The sequence below is a fragment of the Hirundo rustica genome, chromosome 8, assembly GCF_015227805.2.
Source record: "Hirundo rustica isolate bHirRus1 chromosome 8, bHirRus1.pri.v3, whole genome shotgun sequence".
Taxonomy (NCBI): Eukaryota; Metazoa; Chordata; class Aves; order Passeriformes; family Hirundinidae; genus Hirundo; species Hirundo rustica.
Genome location: NC_053457.1, coordinates 30,250,745 through 30,268,069, shown reverse-complemented (window position 1 = coordinate 30,268,069; position 17,325 = coordinate 30,250,745). Strand labels below are relative to the sequence as shown.

The 17,325-nt window shown below is 39.6% G+C and overlaps 1 protein-coding gene across 1 annotated transcript in view; it reads left to right on the top strand.

The window, feature by feature from the left end:
* CACUL1 (CDK2 associated cullin domain 1) overlaps positions 1 to 17,325 on the top strand; it is a 42,778-nt gene that overhangs the window by 6,905 nt on the left and 18,548 nt on the right. The window contains exons 3-5 of the mRNA XM_040071744.1: positions 3,339 to 3,441; positions 12,166 to 12,261; positions 16,470 to 16,572. Coding sequence (XP_039927678.1) covers positions 3,339 to 3,441; positions 12,166 to 12,261; positions 16,470 to 16,572 — 302 coding nt within the window. The remainder of the gene's footprint in view (positions 1 to 3,338; positions 3,442 to 12,165; positions 12,262 to 16,469; positions 16,573 to 17,325) is intronic.

Below are 17,325 nucleotides of genomic sequence, written 5' to 3'. Positions count from 1 at the left end.
GGTGAATAGGATGGAAAGTGTGACTGCTACTGGATTTACTGGCCCAGCTGCTGGTGAAACCCCTGGCCCTTGCCAGCAGCACAACCGTGGCACTGCTCTTGGTTTTCTGTACCAGGGTGTTGTCCTCTGGAATAGTGCTGCCAGCTCTGTTTTTAGAGACTTTCAGCTCTGTTGTCTCATGCTCACTTGCTCTTAGCCACTTTGTCTCTGCAGTGTAAAATTTAGGATTAGGAAAGCAGATAAAAGAAAGGCGGGTGTTCAGTTTTGCCCCTTAGTTCTCATTGAAAACTTCAATAAACTTCTTCTTTCCCAACTTTTGGAATTGCTTTTATCAGAACTCAGTCATCAATCATCATGTGTATAAAAATTGATATGAATTAAGAGAGCCAGCTTTAGTGTAATAATCAGAATCCTTTCCCAGCTTGAAATCCCCAATGTGCAGAGAGTCTGCAGTATGGCATCTCTCAAAAGTCATCTCTGATAGAGTAAGTGTTCAAAGTTAATGCTTTAATTATACCTAGTTATGGTTTGCAGATAACTGGAGTTCGTCCTTGTCATCTTTCTGTTCCTCAAAAGTTTTATTTACTGAAGGAATGCTGGGGTTTGAATTTCTCCTGGATAGCCCCTGTACATCAGGGGCACTTGGTGCAGGACTGTCGTGATCCATGGGTATATGTTACATGTGTTTTACTATTACCAAGGCTAAAGATCCGCCATAGTTTAGTGTTACTGGTAAAGCTGGTGTGTCAGTTTCCTTTTAAAAATTATGTCCGTGGTTGTAATTACTCTGCCACAGCCTGTTCCAGCCACAAGATTGATTTTGGGTTTTTTAAAAATATTTTTAGACTGTTCCTTTGATTGGCAATCTGGACAAGATAGATTGACAAGGGAAAGATAACTGGTTTTTTTTTTTTTTTTTTTAATTGAATTTAATAAGGATGTTTGCTTGGAGTATTTTTGAGAGTCTGTAACAGACTTGGTGTTTAGGTCTTCTCTGCTTCTAAGCCAGTTCTTTAGTCTGAAAAACTGAACGTTTCTTGAAGTGGTTGAAAGAGCTACATGCATGTGGTGGTTTTTTTTTTTTTTTTAACAGTGAAACGGAGGTGAAAATACAGTAGTATTTTTGGTCATCTTTGTGCTGACTAAAGAAATCAAATTCTCCATAATGCAAACTCAAAACACATTTTTACGTACCCAGATATTTGGGTATTTGCAGTATTTGACATGGTCAGGGATAGCTGTAGGTGTTTACTCCCCAGCAGTGAGAGTGGGCAGATAACTTCCAAGGTGTGTGTGCAGATATTTGCCATGGACCAGTTTACCTGTAAAGTATCAAAGTGTCATTAGTGTCTGTTTTCAACTGTGGGTCCAAAGCCTGCCTGTGAACAGTCACTTCCAGTTATAAAAGGGTTGGATAAATTGGCAGAGGGTTGTGAAGGAAGGTTTGAGGTGAGGAAAACGTGAGCAGCTAAGTTGTGGCAGTCTCCACTGCCTCCCCAGTGCAGTGCAGTTCTCTGTTTCTCAGGACAACTTAGAGAGCCTGGATATTCATCCATTGCTTACCTTCTTAATGTCCTTTTTGGGATTTCCTTTCCCTAAGGTGTTTAGTTATGTTAAAGAACTTGTGACTTCTTTTGGGTGATATCAGGGCACGGATGATTCACAGAATTAGCTCTCCATCAGGAACTGAAAACAGGATCTCAGAATGGGGAAGGAACCTCTAAATAGAAGTGTTCAAATAAAATGTAAACACATCCTGTGTGTACATGGGAAGACTGGTGTTTGACTACAGAACACATTGCAGAAATAGAGGCAACAATAGTGTGTGTAACACTAAGGAGAAGTGTACTTTAAAGTTCAGTGGCATGCAGATAAAGCAGTCGACTTGTGGAAGTGGCTGTGGAGCTACTGGTTAGCTATGGAACAAACAAATGTGTGGCCATTTGCAGTGGTTACCCAGCTGGCTGATTTTGTAGGAGATCTCAAAAATCAGTCTCCCTTTTCTTAGCAGTGTTTCTCTCTTTGATCCAAACCAAACTGATATTTTTGCTCTTAGCAAGAGCATTGTACCAAAAATATCTTTTGCAGTTGCTTGTTTCAATATGGGATCTGCTCTTGGTAGACTTGATGTGAAAGAAAAAGAATGACCTTGACTGATAATATTTAAATAATATCAAACTACAGATACTCAGTTTTTAAAAATATAATAATATGAGAGGTGTAGGATGTCTTTTGGTTTTCAAGAAATAACACGGTTCCCCAAATAAGCAGACTTTAGCCATCTTTGTAGTTTGCCTGTTTTCTCAGTAGAGAATTGGAGAGTTGTAGTTCCCCTGCAGAGATAGAATGTTGCTCTTCCATAGCTTTGGGCTTCTGGGGCCATTAAAAACCTGCAAAATCCAAGGCTTGAGGTGTGGACCTCTGTGGAAATCTGTTGTTTGCACATGTCCTAAGAGCAGTCTCTGGCCTAAATTGCTTGCTGTTGCAGTTCTTGGTACAGAGGAGAGAGAGGGGAGCAGAACAGAGATGTGACTTGCCCAGGGTACCAGGTGAAGTCTCCCTGGCCCTATTTGATTTGGCAGCTGAATTTTGAAATGCTGGCTGAGGAGTAAGAGCTGCTTGGTGCTAGTCGTGACAGTGATGACTACTCAAATAACATCTTGCTGAAAGCAATACATGTATTTGTTTTACAACTGCTGTAAATATGTCTTCAATGAATAGCCTTGTTTTGCAGATGTTATATTGAAGTATGAGAGCAATAAAGTGTTCTTACGAATCAGAGGTAGCACTGAAGACCAGAGTTAACACAGCCAAGCCACAGAATGCAGAATTAGTTTTATTGCTCTTTTTCTGCATCTTTCTTTATTATGAAAATGTAGAATTTTCTTAGAATTTAAGTAACAAAGAATGGAGAAGCATGGTTGGGTCTGTAATTTTAGAACTTTTTCCATTTCTTTTTAACTCTACCATGGTTTTAACGCAACTTCTATGACACTTGTTAGCATCCCCCTTCTTTTAATAAGGGTTTGGCCCGAGAATATTCATACTTAAACCTGAAGACTCCTGGCTGTATTAAAGTGCACTGTAAAGAGAACCTCATTGTAAATTTAAGTGAAGCTGGGAGGGGGAATGGGATGGACCCCCTGGAGCCTGCAGGGGAGCCCTAAGAGCTTACTGGAGCTCATTTCAAGTTTAGGACTGTATTTAAAAATTCAACAATCATTCACGTAACTCTGTAATCCTTGAAACTGAAACTTGAACAAAATGTTTTGAAGTCTGTTACCCTTCATTGCAAACTGTTGTAAGTTCATTGTTTGTTCCTATATTTGTTTCTGCAGTTGTGTGTATAAGTGTGTATGCCAGCAGCATTCGGAACAGATGTATAGTGACCTAATAAAAAAGATAACTAACCACTTAGAGAGAGTCTCAAAGGAGCTGCAGGTAAGAAGCTGCACAATCTAATTCTCTCTTTCCTGGGATCTGTGATGATATCAGAGCAGTGTGTAGTTGGCCCGTGGAGGGGATTGCTATTAAGACTGATATACTTCAAAATTGTCAGCTACTTACTGGATCCAAAGGTTTGGCACTACCAGGCCTTGGAGTTCTCAACCATGTGGAGAGCAGTGGCTAAACCTGAATATATGATACAGAATGAAAGAATGGTGAATGGGAAATCTTAAATTTAATCTGGGATGTAAATACCTCAGCCAGACATGATCTGGGCACATGAGATAAATATCTGCCATTCCTGTGTAAATGTGTATAAACTGTTTATGGTTCCTGTGTACCACAAGCAGCACAGAAGGGAAAATCTAAAGGAAAAAATATGGGGGAATTAAATATAGGTTGTGAAGTATAAGAATTACTGCATACAGAGTTCTGTTACAGCTTATTCTGCATTTTTCTTGCCTATCTGTAGATGTCAGTGGTTTACAGCAGTCCTAATATGTACAGTTTGTATATCCCTGTCCTTCTCTGCATCTTACTTGTGCATCCATGACTTTTCACGTGTGTTCCTTGTTGAACATTCCCTTTAGACTAGAATCTCCAGACAGGTACTTGAAATTGTCACTGTCGTAGCAGCAACACTGCTTGGTTTTCCCTGCAGCTTTTTTCCCTTCCATAGCTTCTGTTTGAATTCTGTACTGATTTGCAGTGCATAAAGTAGAGAAGCCAAATACAAAGAAACCCTGTGGCAGTTCTGCACCACCACAAAACCCTAAACTACAGTATCTTCTTCAGTGCTTCCAACACATTGATAACTAATTTCTGTCAGGCCAAAACAGTCTTAATGCTTTAACTGCATCAGGTATTTCTGGCTAAACGTGCATTCACAAAATGTATGGTGCTGTGATGTCTCTGATGTCCTTTTTGTTGCACCGATTTCCTCTTGTGGTTTTCCTTATAAAGAAAAATAACCACCCAGCATTTAATAAGCATGGTGTTTGCTAGGTTCTTTCTTCTTTTTTGTGTTCTTTTTATACCTAATGGAGTGACAGCCTCAGTGTTCTGTAAAACTTGCTTGGAGTTGGTGAACATAGTATTTAAAATAAAGCCTTCCCTCGGTTCTGCTGAGCTGGTGCAGCCTGTACATTTTTTCTTCTGTTTGTGAGAACTGTGAATCATTTCAGCTATACAGGTTTGGCCAGTTCTTTTGATATATCCCATGGTAATACACTGCTTTAGTTTGATTTGAATTTGGGAATACCCCAAATTCCTTACTCCGTGCTAATCCTTGACTCTTTTCTTTTAAGTCCCAAAACTGAGGCAGCTGATTTTAAAGTTTGCTTTAGCACATATGAGCCTAAATACTTCTGCCTAAAAACAAGGCTGCCTTCTGAACATCAGCTTGTTGAAAGAATAATTGAGACAACTGCTTAATGCAATCTTAGCCTTGCAAAAGCTTCCTAATGTAGGTTAGACACACCTGTAATATAACACGATACCGTCTTTGAGTGCATTACGTGAGTTTTGTCTGATATGTGAACACAACTTGGCTTTTGGATGACAAATGGATGTTTTTGGGCTGCTGGAGGTAAAACTCACGTGCCTCAAAAATTGTTCTGTAAAGAAACTGTTTTAGCTATGGGTTGTGAAATTTACTCTTAAGAAATTACTACAATATGTTTAGTTATCCTGATACTTCTTTGATCTTAATACATTTTGGTGACGTTCAGTCACTCAGGATTTTTGCTGAAAACACAGTTCTAGATCTTTACCCTAGCAAAAATAGCAAATTACTTTGTAAATGTTGGTTGTTTGGAAGTTTCTGGTTCCCACAGGCAAACAGTGAAAAAACCTATATATGTGAATCCTTGTAATGCACAGTTTATGGTGTTTTGCTTTCTGACATAATCTCATTCACCTGCCAACATTTAAGAGTTCTCTTTATTTGACAAGCTATAACTTGATGCGAGTCGTTGGTTTTTAATGTTTAGAGATGCAAAAGTAGCCCAGTAGGAGCAGGAATGTTGGTGTGTTTAAGAAAACAGATGGTTATAGAAGCTGAAATGGCAGGGAACTGCGATGCCTTTCTCTGGACAGGCCAGCACTTTCTTTGCACAGCAGTGCCACATGGCAAGTGGGCTGCAGAATGTCTGCATTTAACCAACGTGCCACAGCAAGCTGTCTCCTACAGGAACCACTCATCAACAGCCAAACCAGTAAAACTCAGATACCAAACAGTAAAAGTGGGAGCACCTCAGGGGACTGGTCAGACTTGCTCTTGCATGGATTTAATCTTAATAGAAGTTTGGTTTCTCTCTTCGGGGCATTCACTGCAGAAACTCCACACATATATTTATTTCCCCCCTCGCTGTGTGCAGAGCCCTGTGCTTGCCTGAGCAGCTGGCCACAGCTGGAGTCAGCAGGGTGATGGACACTCATGTCCTGAGCTGGTGTCCCAGGCACTGTGCTGGGACACTCACAACAAACCGTGGTCATCCCATGTGACTTTTGCTTTTCCAGACTGCAGGACTGCTTGTGTGGTGTTGGTGTTTGTTGCCCTGTGAATTTTTGAATGTTTGTTTCACAGCTTTTCAGCTCCAGAGAGTTACTTTCAGTGGCGGCAGAGGCCACAGGAGGTGGCTGGACTGGTGTATTTCTGCGTGTTGGACATGGGGTGAAGAGCAGTGAGCAGTGCTTGCTGAGTAATGGTGCATTTAGATGAGATGAATTGCTTGTCATCAGGCTGATATGGGGCCTCCTGTATGCCAAGCCATTTCCAGCTCCCTCATTTCTGTATCTGTCAGTTAATGATCCTCTCTTCAGACTATTATGGAGAGACTCACAGCAAGGGTTGCTTTCCTTTCCTGCAGCTGATGTCTGACCAGCTTCTCTGCGTTAGTTAAGACAGAGTTTTACCATGCAGACTTTCCGTAACTGAGAATTCAGTCTCCCTAATTCTCGAGTTGATCGGAATTTTGGATTTTGTCAGCTTAAAAAAACCCCAAAAAAAGGTGTCACTGCAGAAAACACAAATTAATTTGTTTCCTATTGTCTTGAGGTCTCTGAAGCCTGTAGCATGCAGATGATTTTTCCAAGATGCTTTATTTGGAAACATTTCACTGGTAATGGCCATGGTTCATTATGTTGTGATTTAAAATAATGTCAGCTGTTTTTGTGGGTAATTGCTGAGTCATTCAGATGTATGAGGTAGGGTGGATACGCAAACATATGCTTTCAAATTAAATACATCTCTTTTAAATGAGTAAAACTATTTGCATTAGGCACTAGTGTTTCTGGCTTAATTTATTCTTATGCACTCTGATAAAGTAATTTAAAATCAAGCACTTTACCCATTACGTATCTCTTCAGCAAAAAACGCTGGAAATTACTCAAAGTATTGACAATCAGAGTGTGCTGTGGCTTTGAGCTGGCTTGTTACAAACATAGCTTTTTTGTGCAGGTGCAGTGCAATATTTTTCTTTTATTTAGGACAAATTCAGTGCTTTCTTTGTGAAATGATTGAGAGCTGAAAACCACGTATTTGTCATGTCGCACCTTTTCTTTTTATCCAAAGGAGAGAGAAAAAGGGATCTGTTGTTTTCAGTTTGTGGTGGGGTTTTTTAATGATGATGAATTATATTTTTTTTATAATGAACATGACTGCGCTGAGGAGTCACTGGTGTTGGTAGATAATTTGCATGTCTGCTCTTTGGCCCCCAGGACCTGCAGGCTTATAGTCTTTGTTGTGCAATGCCAGAAAGGTTTCCTGCCTGATATTAATCCTTACAACTTCTCAGCCTTTTGTCTTGTTGGCTCTCAAACCAGTCAGTGCAGTGTATGAAAGTTGCTGTTTCCTCGGGAGAATGTGTATGAGAGTCAGGTGTCCTGAATGAGGGCTTTAAAAAGATGCTCAAAGGACCCCTGATAAAGGTCTCAGCAAAAGCAGCTTTAATACTAAAGTGAATTTACTACTGTGAATTTCACTGAACTGAACCAGATCATATGAATGATTTGAATTCAGATGGTAGAAACCAGAAGTGTTGTAAATATTTGTGTCTTTCTGTGTGGACATCAAAAAGATGGCTTTTGATTTGAAATAGTAGGGGTGACCATATTGCCAGAATTGCCATTAAAAATGACACAGGTTGAGCTGAGAGGAGCATTCTTGCCTGCAGCTTTCTGGAAAGGCTTGTAGTCCTGCAGCTCTGTTTAGTGCCTTGTCACTACACTGGGGCTGCAGACCTTGATGCAATTACAGAAAGATACAAGTAAATACAGCACAAATTAATATAGATAGACAAGCTTCTGGAAATTTCTTATTGCCACACAGTTTTGATGGTCTCTTTACAATGGTCTTTGATTTTTGATGTTTTGGGTTTTTGATGGTCTAGATACAATGTCTTTTTGTTTTACAAGCGTGTAGAATGGGAGTGGAACATGGCCCACACCTGCTAACCTGCTGTAAGACAGTAACATGAGAAAATGTCATGAGGCTTTGAACAGGTTTGAGTGCAGGCTTTACTAGGAAGACACAGCCTTTGAATCAGTGGTGCTTTGGTTTGATGTCTGTTTTTGTAAAATGATTTAATAATACCAATGTCTAGTGAGGTAGGCCTGGGCATCACATACATTGCAAGGCAAGGTAAACAAACTATATTTTCTTGAGAAAGAACAAAGAGTGGTTTAGAAGATCAGACCACTTACATGAATAACAGGTTAATTTGTGTAGTCATAGCCATTCTCCCTTTTCGCTTGGCAGGCGTGGGAGGGATGCTGCAGCATATGTGCTGGCATTTTGGCAGGGAGCATATTCCCAGGAAAATGGAGCTGCCCATTCACCATAGGAATGTAAGCTCTACTACACATACTGCTGGTTGTGCCAGATGATTCTTCATAAACAGATTAACTTTGTGTTCCTCAAGCACGGAGCTGTTGTCTCTGTTTCTTGTGAGCCATTTCTGAGTTGTTTTGAGCCAGCAGCTGCCTTCTGATTTCATATGTTCAGTTTAAGAATGGTATTGGGACTGGTTTTCAAGCGGAAAAAAGATCTTTTTCAGATCTTTAGTTTTTTGTCCACAAGTGCATTGAAATGCCTAGATAATAGATTTCAAATAAGGGAAGGGTAATTTAGTTTGCAGGATCTTCAGCTGCTTGTTTTGTTAGGCAGCGTCTTGTATGTCATCCTTTCTTCCTTTCTCAAATGTGTTTTCTTGTTACTTCTCATTTCTGTTGGTGCTGAGATGTCCACTATGTTGTGTAAGGAGGTTAAATTTTATCTTTAACATCAACTTTTAAACAGCAGCCATAGTATTTTATTCTGAGAAGCAGTTGACTCTGTGGACAGACACATAATACAATGGTTGCTGGAGAACTGTTCTTAACTCTACAAGTGGTAGATAAGAGCAAATGTTGGAGAGAATTTAAACTCTCTGCCTGTATTGAGTGTTTTAAAAAAAACCCAAACAACCTGAAAAACCAACAAACTTACAAAAAATCCATCTCCAAGCCCCCTGAATTGACAATTTGATAGGATTCAGGATGAGGAGTGAAGGAATGAGGGATCCTCTTCTTTCGTGGAAAACCTTAGGCTAGGAGTGTGTATTCTGAATAGCTTCTGTAATACACCCCTCAGGTAAGATAGGAGTGGATTTAAAGACTTAATAGTTGCTGGGGAGTTGTAAGAAGTAAATGCCATGCTTAATTCTGCCCCTCCCCTTGTAATTTAAACCAGCTGAATGTATGTGTTCTCTTTTTCTGGACTAGGACCAGGAGTAAAAAGTGTCAGCCAAAGCAGTTTTTTGGTTTTTTTTCTTTTAATAGCTGCATCTGAATAAGCATATTTTAAATGCAAATTGGGCTCTAATGATGGCCGCTTGATATAAAAATCTTAACAACTTCTGTTTACTCATGAATTTGTTGCCGTGTGCTGCTTTTTAGTTCACCAAATTCAAGTAGTTTGTATAAAACTCTACCAGCTCCAGTTACTGTCCTATAAATGTGAATGTAGAGATGTGGAGAAAGTTCCTGTGCTGAGGCAAGTAATTGATTTCAGTCTGGCAGTTTGGAGCAGCTGTACAGTAACACTGTGATGAACAGAAAACAGATGGTTCTGTTTTCCCCACACAGATTACAGTAATTCATAGATGAGCTGTGAAAATACTATTATTGATTTCTCTTTGGCTTGGGCATTTTGGTGGTTTACAAATCAAGCTTTAGTTGAGCAGAGTTTGATTGTCAAGCTTGCTTTTTTGTTGTTGTTGTCCGTTGCTGTTGATGTCTTGGCTGCTAAGGCTTGACATGAAACACTATCAGGAAAATAAAATTGAAAAGTGACATTTCATGCTGATAAAACAAACACCATAATACCTGCATTGCAGAGATTAAAACCCAGGCCTGATATTTGCCTGACACTAGTCAGGCACTTCCTCTGAAGCCATCCAGGACCTCTCTTAGCTTTTCCTGTCTTTATCCAGAGCAGTTGTTTTCCACTTGATGGCAAGGCGAGGTGGTGGCTGACAGCTCCCAGGTATCCTTCCATTAAAGGGCTCCTGAGGTCATTCTCAGAAGCCAGCTGGGTGTGCAGATGTTGTGCCCTCATAAATAGCCTCCCTTACTGTGACAAGGTCTTTGGGAGTTGAGCTAGCAAAGTTCTCATCTGCAGTGGGGAAAAAAGATACCAGTGCTTCTATCTCCTGTCAAAAGTGTGGCAGACTGGCTGCTTGCCTTGCCTGGGATCAAATCTCCACTGCCCAGGCAGCTCCTGTCTGTGTTTTTTCTTGTTGGCTTTACTTTTGTGGTGTTTTTTTTAATGAAAATGGCAATCTATCAGTGAGAGAATAGTGGTGCCCTGTGTCAGGCTATGGTCTCCTTTTGTCTGATGTGTTCTTTCAAGTAGAATTTTCCTTTTTCTTTAATCTTAGAAGCTGTATACAAATCAGAGGGTATAACCATATTTAAAGTTGAGGTTGAAAAGGAGTGAAGCAGGAATACATACTGCTTAGAATGCAGATTTCATTGCATGTTATTTGCAACAAATTGTATATGTAGCTATATATATGAAAGGGACTCCTTGGAGCTTATAGCCACTTTTATACGTTGTTGGCATTTTGAACTAAAATTTGTTTGGCCACCCTGAGAACTGCATTTGCAATAAGATTAAAACCTTATGATCAAAATGAGGAATAACCATATGTAGCCTTTGGCAACTGCATAGGGAATAACACTCTTTCTTCCTTTGCCAGTTTTGCTTTCCTTTCTGAACTGTCTGCTTGGTATTGGTGTTTGCTGTGAAAATTACCCACGTGTTCATTAAGCATATTAAGAAGGGAGACAAAAGAAGTTGTTTTAAAGGGAAGGAAAAAAAAAAGGTTATAAATTTAGAATAATTAATAGAGCAAAATATCAACATAAAATTTAACTTTCCTCTTAGGGCTGCTGGTGAATGTCCATACAAAGGCTGAAAAATGTTTGTGAAAATAGCTTTAAGTTCTGATAAGGTGGTCGAGGTGCAGCTAAGCCTGGAGTGTTTCGCATGCAACAGATGCTTTGGCTTTAGGAAAATCTTAGAACTTGTTTTCTTGCAAGGTCCCAGTGACTGCTGTATTCTCCATCTGCTTTTGTCTTGGGGCTGTCAGAGGGCAAGTGAAGAGTAGTTTCGCTTCTGATTAGCAAGCAGCACTTTGCCCTTGGGCTTCTATAGATGTATCAATATATGTGAGCAGTAGGAACTCAGGCAGCCACTCAGCCCCTCTGGAAAAGACCAAAGCAGGGGTTGGGCCAGAGGTAGGGCAGTGTAAGGGGGAGGATTGGGGTGGAGAAGGAGAGGAAGACATTGATGTAGCTCCATTTCCAGCTGTGGGTATCTAAGTGCACTTCTGAATGCTCCAGTGCAGCTCCCCTGCAGGCCTCCAAATGGATATTGTAACAGAAATAGTGCTTCGCCTTCTTCTGGTTCTCTTCTCCATTTAACTTCACCTGCTGCTGCACAGATCTTTTAAGCTACTTTATCCCCTTCTTTGGGAAATAGGGTATTGTAGCCAGAAAACAGCACATTCAGGTTTTGTGTCGCCAAGTTTAAGCTGGGGCTCCAGGGGGTTGCCGTGTGCTGGAGCATGGCTGGAGATTTCCACAGGCCCAACCTGGAGCGTGAGACCTGCGTGCAGAACTCTCTCTGAAGATGTTGCTTCTTTGTGGAGCTGAACCCCCTGAGCACTTGCCTTGCCTGAGGTGACCCAGCAGTAACTTAGAAAGGTTTTCTGTGGAGGATGTGGCACTCGCCAGCTCAGCTGCAAAGCAGCAGCTCAATCCCACCCTGCTCTGGTGGAGTGAAAGTTCAGGGGGGTGGGAGCACTTGTGCAGATTTGGTTATGGATTCTAGCATGACAGCTGGTGCTTTCAAAACAAACTTCTGGTCTTTAAAAAGTATTTTTATTTGCATATGCTAAGTGTCAGCTTGTTACAGGCTCGCTGCATTGCTTACTGAATGGACCTTGTGCTGGGCACTGACGTACAGTCCTAGGCAAAACCTGGTTACTGAAGGGAGATGGGTTTTTGCTGGAGGGAGTTAGAGCAGCAACTCTGGAATGATGTGTGGCTTGCTTTGTGTGGACCTAGTGTATCAAATCCTTTGTAGTTGTTGGAGTTTGCTGTGAAAGCATAGCCCATGCTGTTCCAGATCTTTCTCTTGTTAAAATTACAACCTTTTACATTTTTTTGCAGGCCAGCCCTCCAGATCTCTATATTGAAAGATTTAACGTAGCTCTTGGACAGTATATGGGAGCATTGCAGAGCATTGTGCCTCTTTTCATATATATGGTAAGTTTTAGAAAATTCTTTTCAAATAAGTATGTCCGTACACAAGATGCTGACTGAAAGTGAAAAGAGTAAAATGCAGCTATAATGATTTCTGACATGTAAAACTTACTGTTCATGCCTAGTTTTGGTGCCTGCCTAGCAATACTGATGAAATTGCATGGGGAGAGGAAGTGGAAGCCATGCTTTTTAAAAGCAGAGTTTTGCAGTTGGTTTCTGCCCTAATACTTCTTTCCTGGGACTGGGGAGAATGGTTTTGATTTTAAAGGGAAACAAGCCAATTCCAAGACTTCATTATTTATATATTTTTTTGATAGAGATAATTTATTGACTTGTTAAGTTTTGGCTTCTTAGTTTGGGCAGGTTGTGGAGATGGTTGTTTTTTGATTTCAAATAGTGAAAAGACAAGAAGAAATGTCTTGGAAATGTGTTTATCATTTAATCAAGCAATTCAGAGTGTTGGATGGATGAAGACAAAATAACGTTCATAGCACTGTCAGGTGTACTTGGAGTGGTTCAGAAACCAGCATTTTGCATCCTTTTTGTTGAAGTACCAAAACTTACTGCCTTTTTTTTTGTTTTTTGGGGGGGGGCGGTAATGAATACCTTAAGCTTCAAATTTGGCCTTCTCCCAAAAACTATATTTGTTTTGGTATCACTTAAAATGAGAAAAAAAAGAGATGGATTAAATAAAACTCAAACTCCTCAAAGTTTTTCTCATTGATAGTTTCACAGAGTTTGGGAAGCTGTAGCCTTTACGAGGCTCTCCTGTGTCTCAGTGAATGTAGGTAACTTGCTACAGTATTTTGGCATTGTTACCATACAGATTTATTGTGTTGAAAGAGGAATTTGCCTTTTTTGAACTTGGTATCTTCTAATGTGCCCCTTTTATCTTTTTCTGTTACCTGTTGGTTCTTATTGCTGCCAAAAGCAATGCTAACTTGTCTCAGATGTACAGCTGGTTTTAAGGGCTAATGGCAAATTAGCTGTCATACTTTTTCACTGACATAATTTCAGTGTTGTGCATTATGTGGGAAATATGTCTAGAGAAGTCAGGGCGAAAAATGTGTTTTTTAGGTTTTTGTGTATGCATTGGGAAGTACTTCTATGTACAGGTACTCTTAAAATTTTACATTGTATTGTGTAATCAAGTTTCTCATACAGCAACAACAGTTTCCTTTGTTTGGTCCAAAAGTACAATGGAAAAACAACTGCAAGAGGTGAAAGCCTAATTACAGTCAAATTACAGCTTTGCAGTTACTTCAATAAGTACTTTTCAAAGCATTTTGAAGTGGTCGAAGTTGTTAAACTCAGCCTTTATGTCAGAGGTGGCGAGGCTTTCCGTTTCTGTGATTGCTTTAATCACGGGTTTCCAAGGCTGTTGAGTTGCTCTTGAGGACTTTGTTCTGAAAGGATAGTTGTATTGCTGCTTAGGGAAACTTATAATATGCATTTAAATGTTTTTGAAATTAATGAAGCTGAGGAAAATCTAAAGCTTTTATGTAAATCTGGAATATGGCATAATATTTTGTCCTAGTCTTTGTCCTGTGTGTCTTAAAAGCAGCAGCAGCACTTTTTTTTTCCTGATATGTACCAAAGCAGGAAAGGTGATTTCTTACCCTGTGTATGGTGACCAAGGGGTGTTTCCAAGCTTATCAAGAGGGTGGGGGGTGAGAGGACTGACCTTGCAACTGAGGGAATTTCCTTTTTCCTTCTTTTGCTGGGAGCACTTTGTTTTTTCATGTGGTGATGGGATTTTTTCTGCTGCAGCAGATTTTTCAGAAAAGCACAGGGGCCGGAAGACCCTCTGACATTCTGTGGGTTGAGGCTCCTTCAGAAGTTCAGGGCTGTAACTGAAGGTAAAACAAATTAAACTGGAAGTCAGCTTCATACACAATGCTTTGTGTCTAGCAGAAAACTGTTTTGTAAATTTAAGTGAGATTATTCTGGGTGCTTACAGATTGTACCTGTCACAGTGTGCTACACACATGAGTGAAAAAGTATTTCCACGTGAATAAAAAATAAAAAATAAAATTTAGATTATATATTTTTCTTACAGAATCTCGGTTTTTCATTTTGCTTTGAGATATAGCTGAAAATCTGTTATTTTGTCATGTTATATGAGCCTAACAGTTGTGAGCACTGTGGGTTTGGGATAGTTAATTTTTTTTTATTACCTCCAAAATATTGTTATGCTGGGTGATATTGCACTTTGTTGCTTATCAGCTAGAGGGCATTTTGTGTGTGCCTGTATACACAAATATATGTGAGTATGATGTGATACACACACCTCTGTACTGTGTTCTCTTCTTTCAAGTACTTATTGATCTCCTCTTAATATTAACTGAGTTTTATCTTTTTAAGATTTGCCAGACTGCTTTATCATAAGGTATTTTGTAGAATTAATGTTTGTATCATAACTGACTTTCTCAGTTACTCATATCTGCTTACCTTTTGCGTGTCAGATAGACCTTTATGTGACTTGAGACATTTTTCAAGAAACACTGGCACAGCCTACGTACTGACAAGTTATACAGAAAATCTTCCTGATTTACCCCTAACAAGAATGGGGGAGGTGACAGCTCTTCTGCTCTCTCCTTTCAGCACTGTGGGTTGGAAATTAAGTACTTCAGTTAGATACTTTTTCGTTATCTATTTTAGCTCACACAAGTGGAACCTCTTTTTGGAGAGGTGTTTCCAAGTGGGCAGATGTGAAGAGTATCTTACATTTCTTCTGTGTTTGTACTGTCATGTAACTGCTGGGTTGTGGGTCATTTTTGGTTGCTTTTCTAGTAATGAAATTACTAGAATTAAAAGCTTAGGCTTTCCAGCCCCTGAGCAAAACAAAGCATCATAATTTGCACATCTTGTGCTATCTGGTTTGGAAAAATGTTCTGGTGAAAGGCTGTAGTGTGGTGTGTAGCTTAACACTTCCTCCAAGTGTATCTTTAGTTGCTGTGGGTTTCTGTTGCAATGGCAATTCACCATTGACCCAAACCATTACCAATAAGTTAGTTTGTTTCTAATTAGGGTATTCTGTCTCCAGCGCCTTTCCCTCAACCTCTGTTCACAGCCCAGGTGAGGGGAAGCAACTGAGTCCTAGTCCTTGATAAAACCTCTACAGGCAGGATAAGTTCAGGGTATCAGAGGGAACCACCAGCAGCAAGTTTAGTAAATTTAAAAAATATATATATATTTAAGGCTGTTTTCTGTTACTGCAGAAAACTTGAACTACAATTGAGGCATGCATTCAGGCCTCAGATTGCCTTTGTTCTACCAGGTTCAATCTTTATAATAAAGGTAAATAACTGCTGGTGAATGTTCTCTCAGAAGTTTAAGCGGTTTCTGTCTGGACAGATTGTTATGGTGTGTTTGTAGTTTTGGTAATGGCCAAATGGGTCACATTTCACACAGAAATGTGAAGGTTGCTGTGTTCTGAGAGTTTGTTCTGGTTTTGTTAAGTGCTTTAGTGAACAGGAGAAAAACTTGTTTTAAAGCATGGAAAAACTTTTCTCCCTTAATATATCCCTTCTAGTAAATCTCTCAGATAAGTGTTCCTGTGGATGATTTTTGAGTTGCTTTTCTGTTGGATTATCTGTTTAACTCTTCTACACCATTTGTTCAAGTTAGTTAATTCAGCTGTTCTACTTACAAGTTAGCTTTTTAATGGTAGGAGATTTATCTTGGAGCAATTTTTTCTCCCCAGCTTTTAAAACACCTGTATGAATAAGACACAGACAAGAAATCTTGCTATTAATTGCAGGAAATGGAGCATTGTTACCAAATAGTACATTAGGTATTGGGGCCCTTGAGGAACTCATGAATAGAATTACTTTTAAATTTCCCTCAAAAAGATGAATTCTTTATTAATACTGATTGCTCAAAGTAACGGAATCCTAAAAATTTTAATGTAGTTCACTTTTGTGCAGATTTGTATAAATCACTTCTTTCCACAACTGATTCCTTCTGAGTAGCTGTCCTCTGAGATTGTCGATGAACCACAGAAGTGGATAGTTGTGTTGATGATTTATTATTGTAACTCATCTATTTTAATGGCTTAATCACTTTTAGTAATCGTAAGAATTACTTTCTTTCATTACAAACATGATCTCCAGCTGTATTTTGGTATTTATTCTAAAAGTTCTGAAATGAAGTTTACTTTATTTGCTATTATGAGAAACAAACTTGAAAACTTCTGTTTTGTTTTCCAGAATAAATTTTACATAGAAACCAAGCTAAACAGAGACTTAAAAGATGACCTTATAAAGCTGTTTACGGAACATGTTGCAGAAAAGCACATTTACAACCTAATGCGTAAGTAAAGCTGTTGAATTTTTCTTATAATGGAAGCCTGGAGAGTCACAGTGCTTTCAGCTACTGTGGAAATCCACAGCAAATGGGGATAAAATGCCAAATATTGGTGAACTTCAGTACAACTTCCGTTGAGGCATGAGGAAATGTGACATAGTTGAGCTTATTTTTTTCAGAAATCTTTGTATGAAGTAATGCTTTGCTTGAGGTCTGGGGGAACCAATATTTGTTTTCCCTTGTGACTTGTGATTACGTTTTATTGTTATTATGTGACTTGTAATTATGTTTTATTTATAAGAATGAATGTTTTATTGTTCTGTTGTTTATGCTGTTACTTTTCAGCTTCATTATCAATTGACAGGTGTCACTAAGAACGTGGTGTGGTCAGAGAACTGTGATACCTCCGGGGTTATTGTCATGATGTGCTCGAGGACTGCTGTAGGTGGTGAACTGCAGAATGCTGACAGCAGTTTCTCTCTTAGGTTAATGGGTTAATGCAAATATTATGTGCTTCAAGTGGTACCCACAGGAGCACTGAACGGGAAGTGTGACTCCTGTGGTGAACCACAGTGTTTGTGTGAAACCTGCCACCTCTGAGAGCTTTCGTGTGAGCACAGGGACCTCTGTGCTGGCCTCCTTGGCCCCTCGAAGGGCAGCTAGCAAAGCTTTGTGCAATGGAAGTGGAGTTTGTGGCTCCTTTTGTTCTTTGCTTGGGTGGCAATGCCCTGCTCTTTCCTGCTCCTTGCTCTGTTTTCA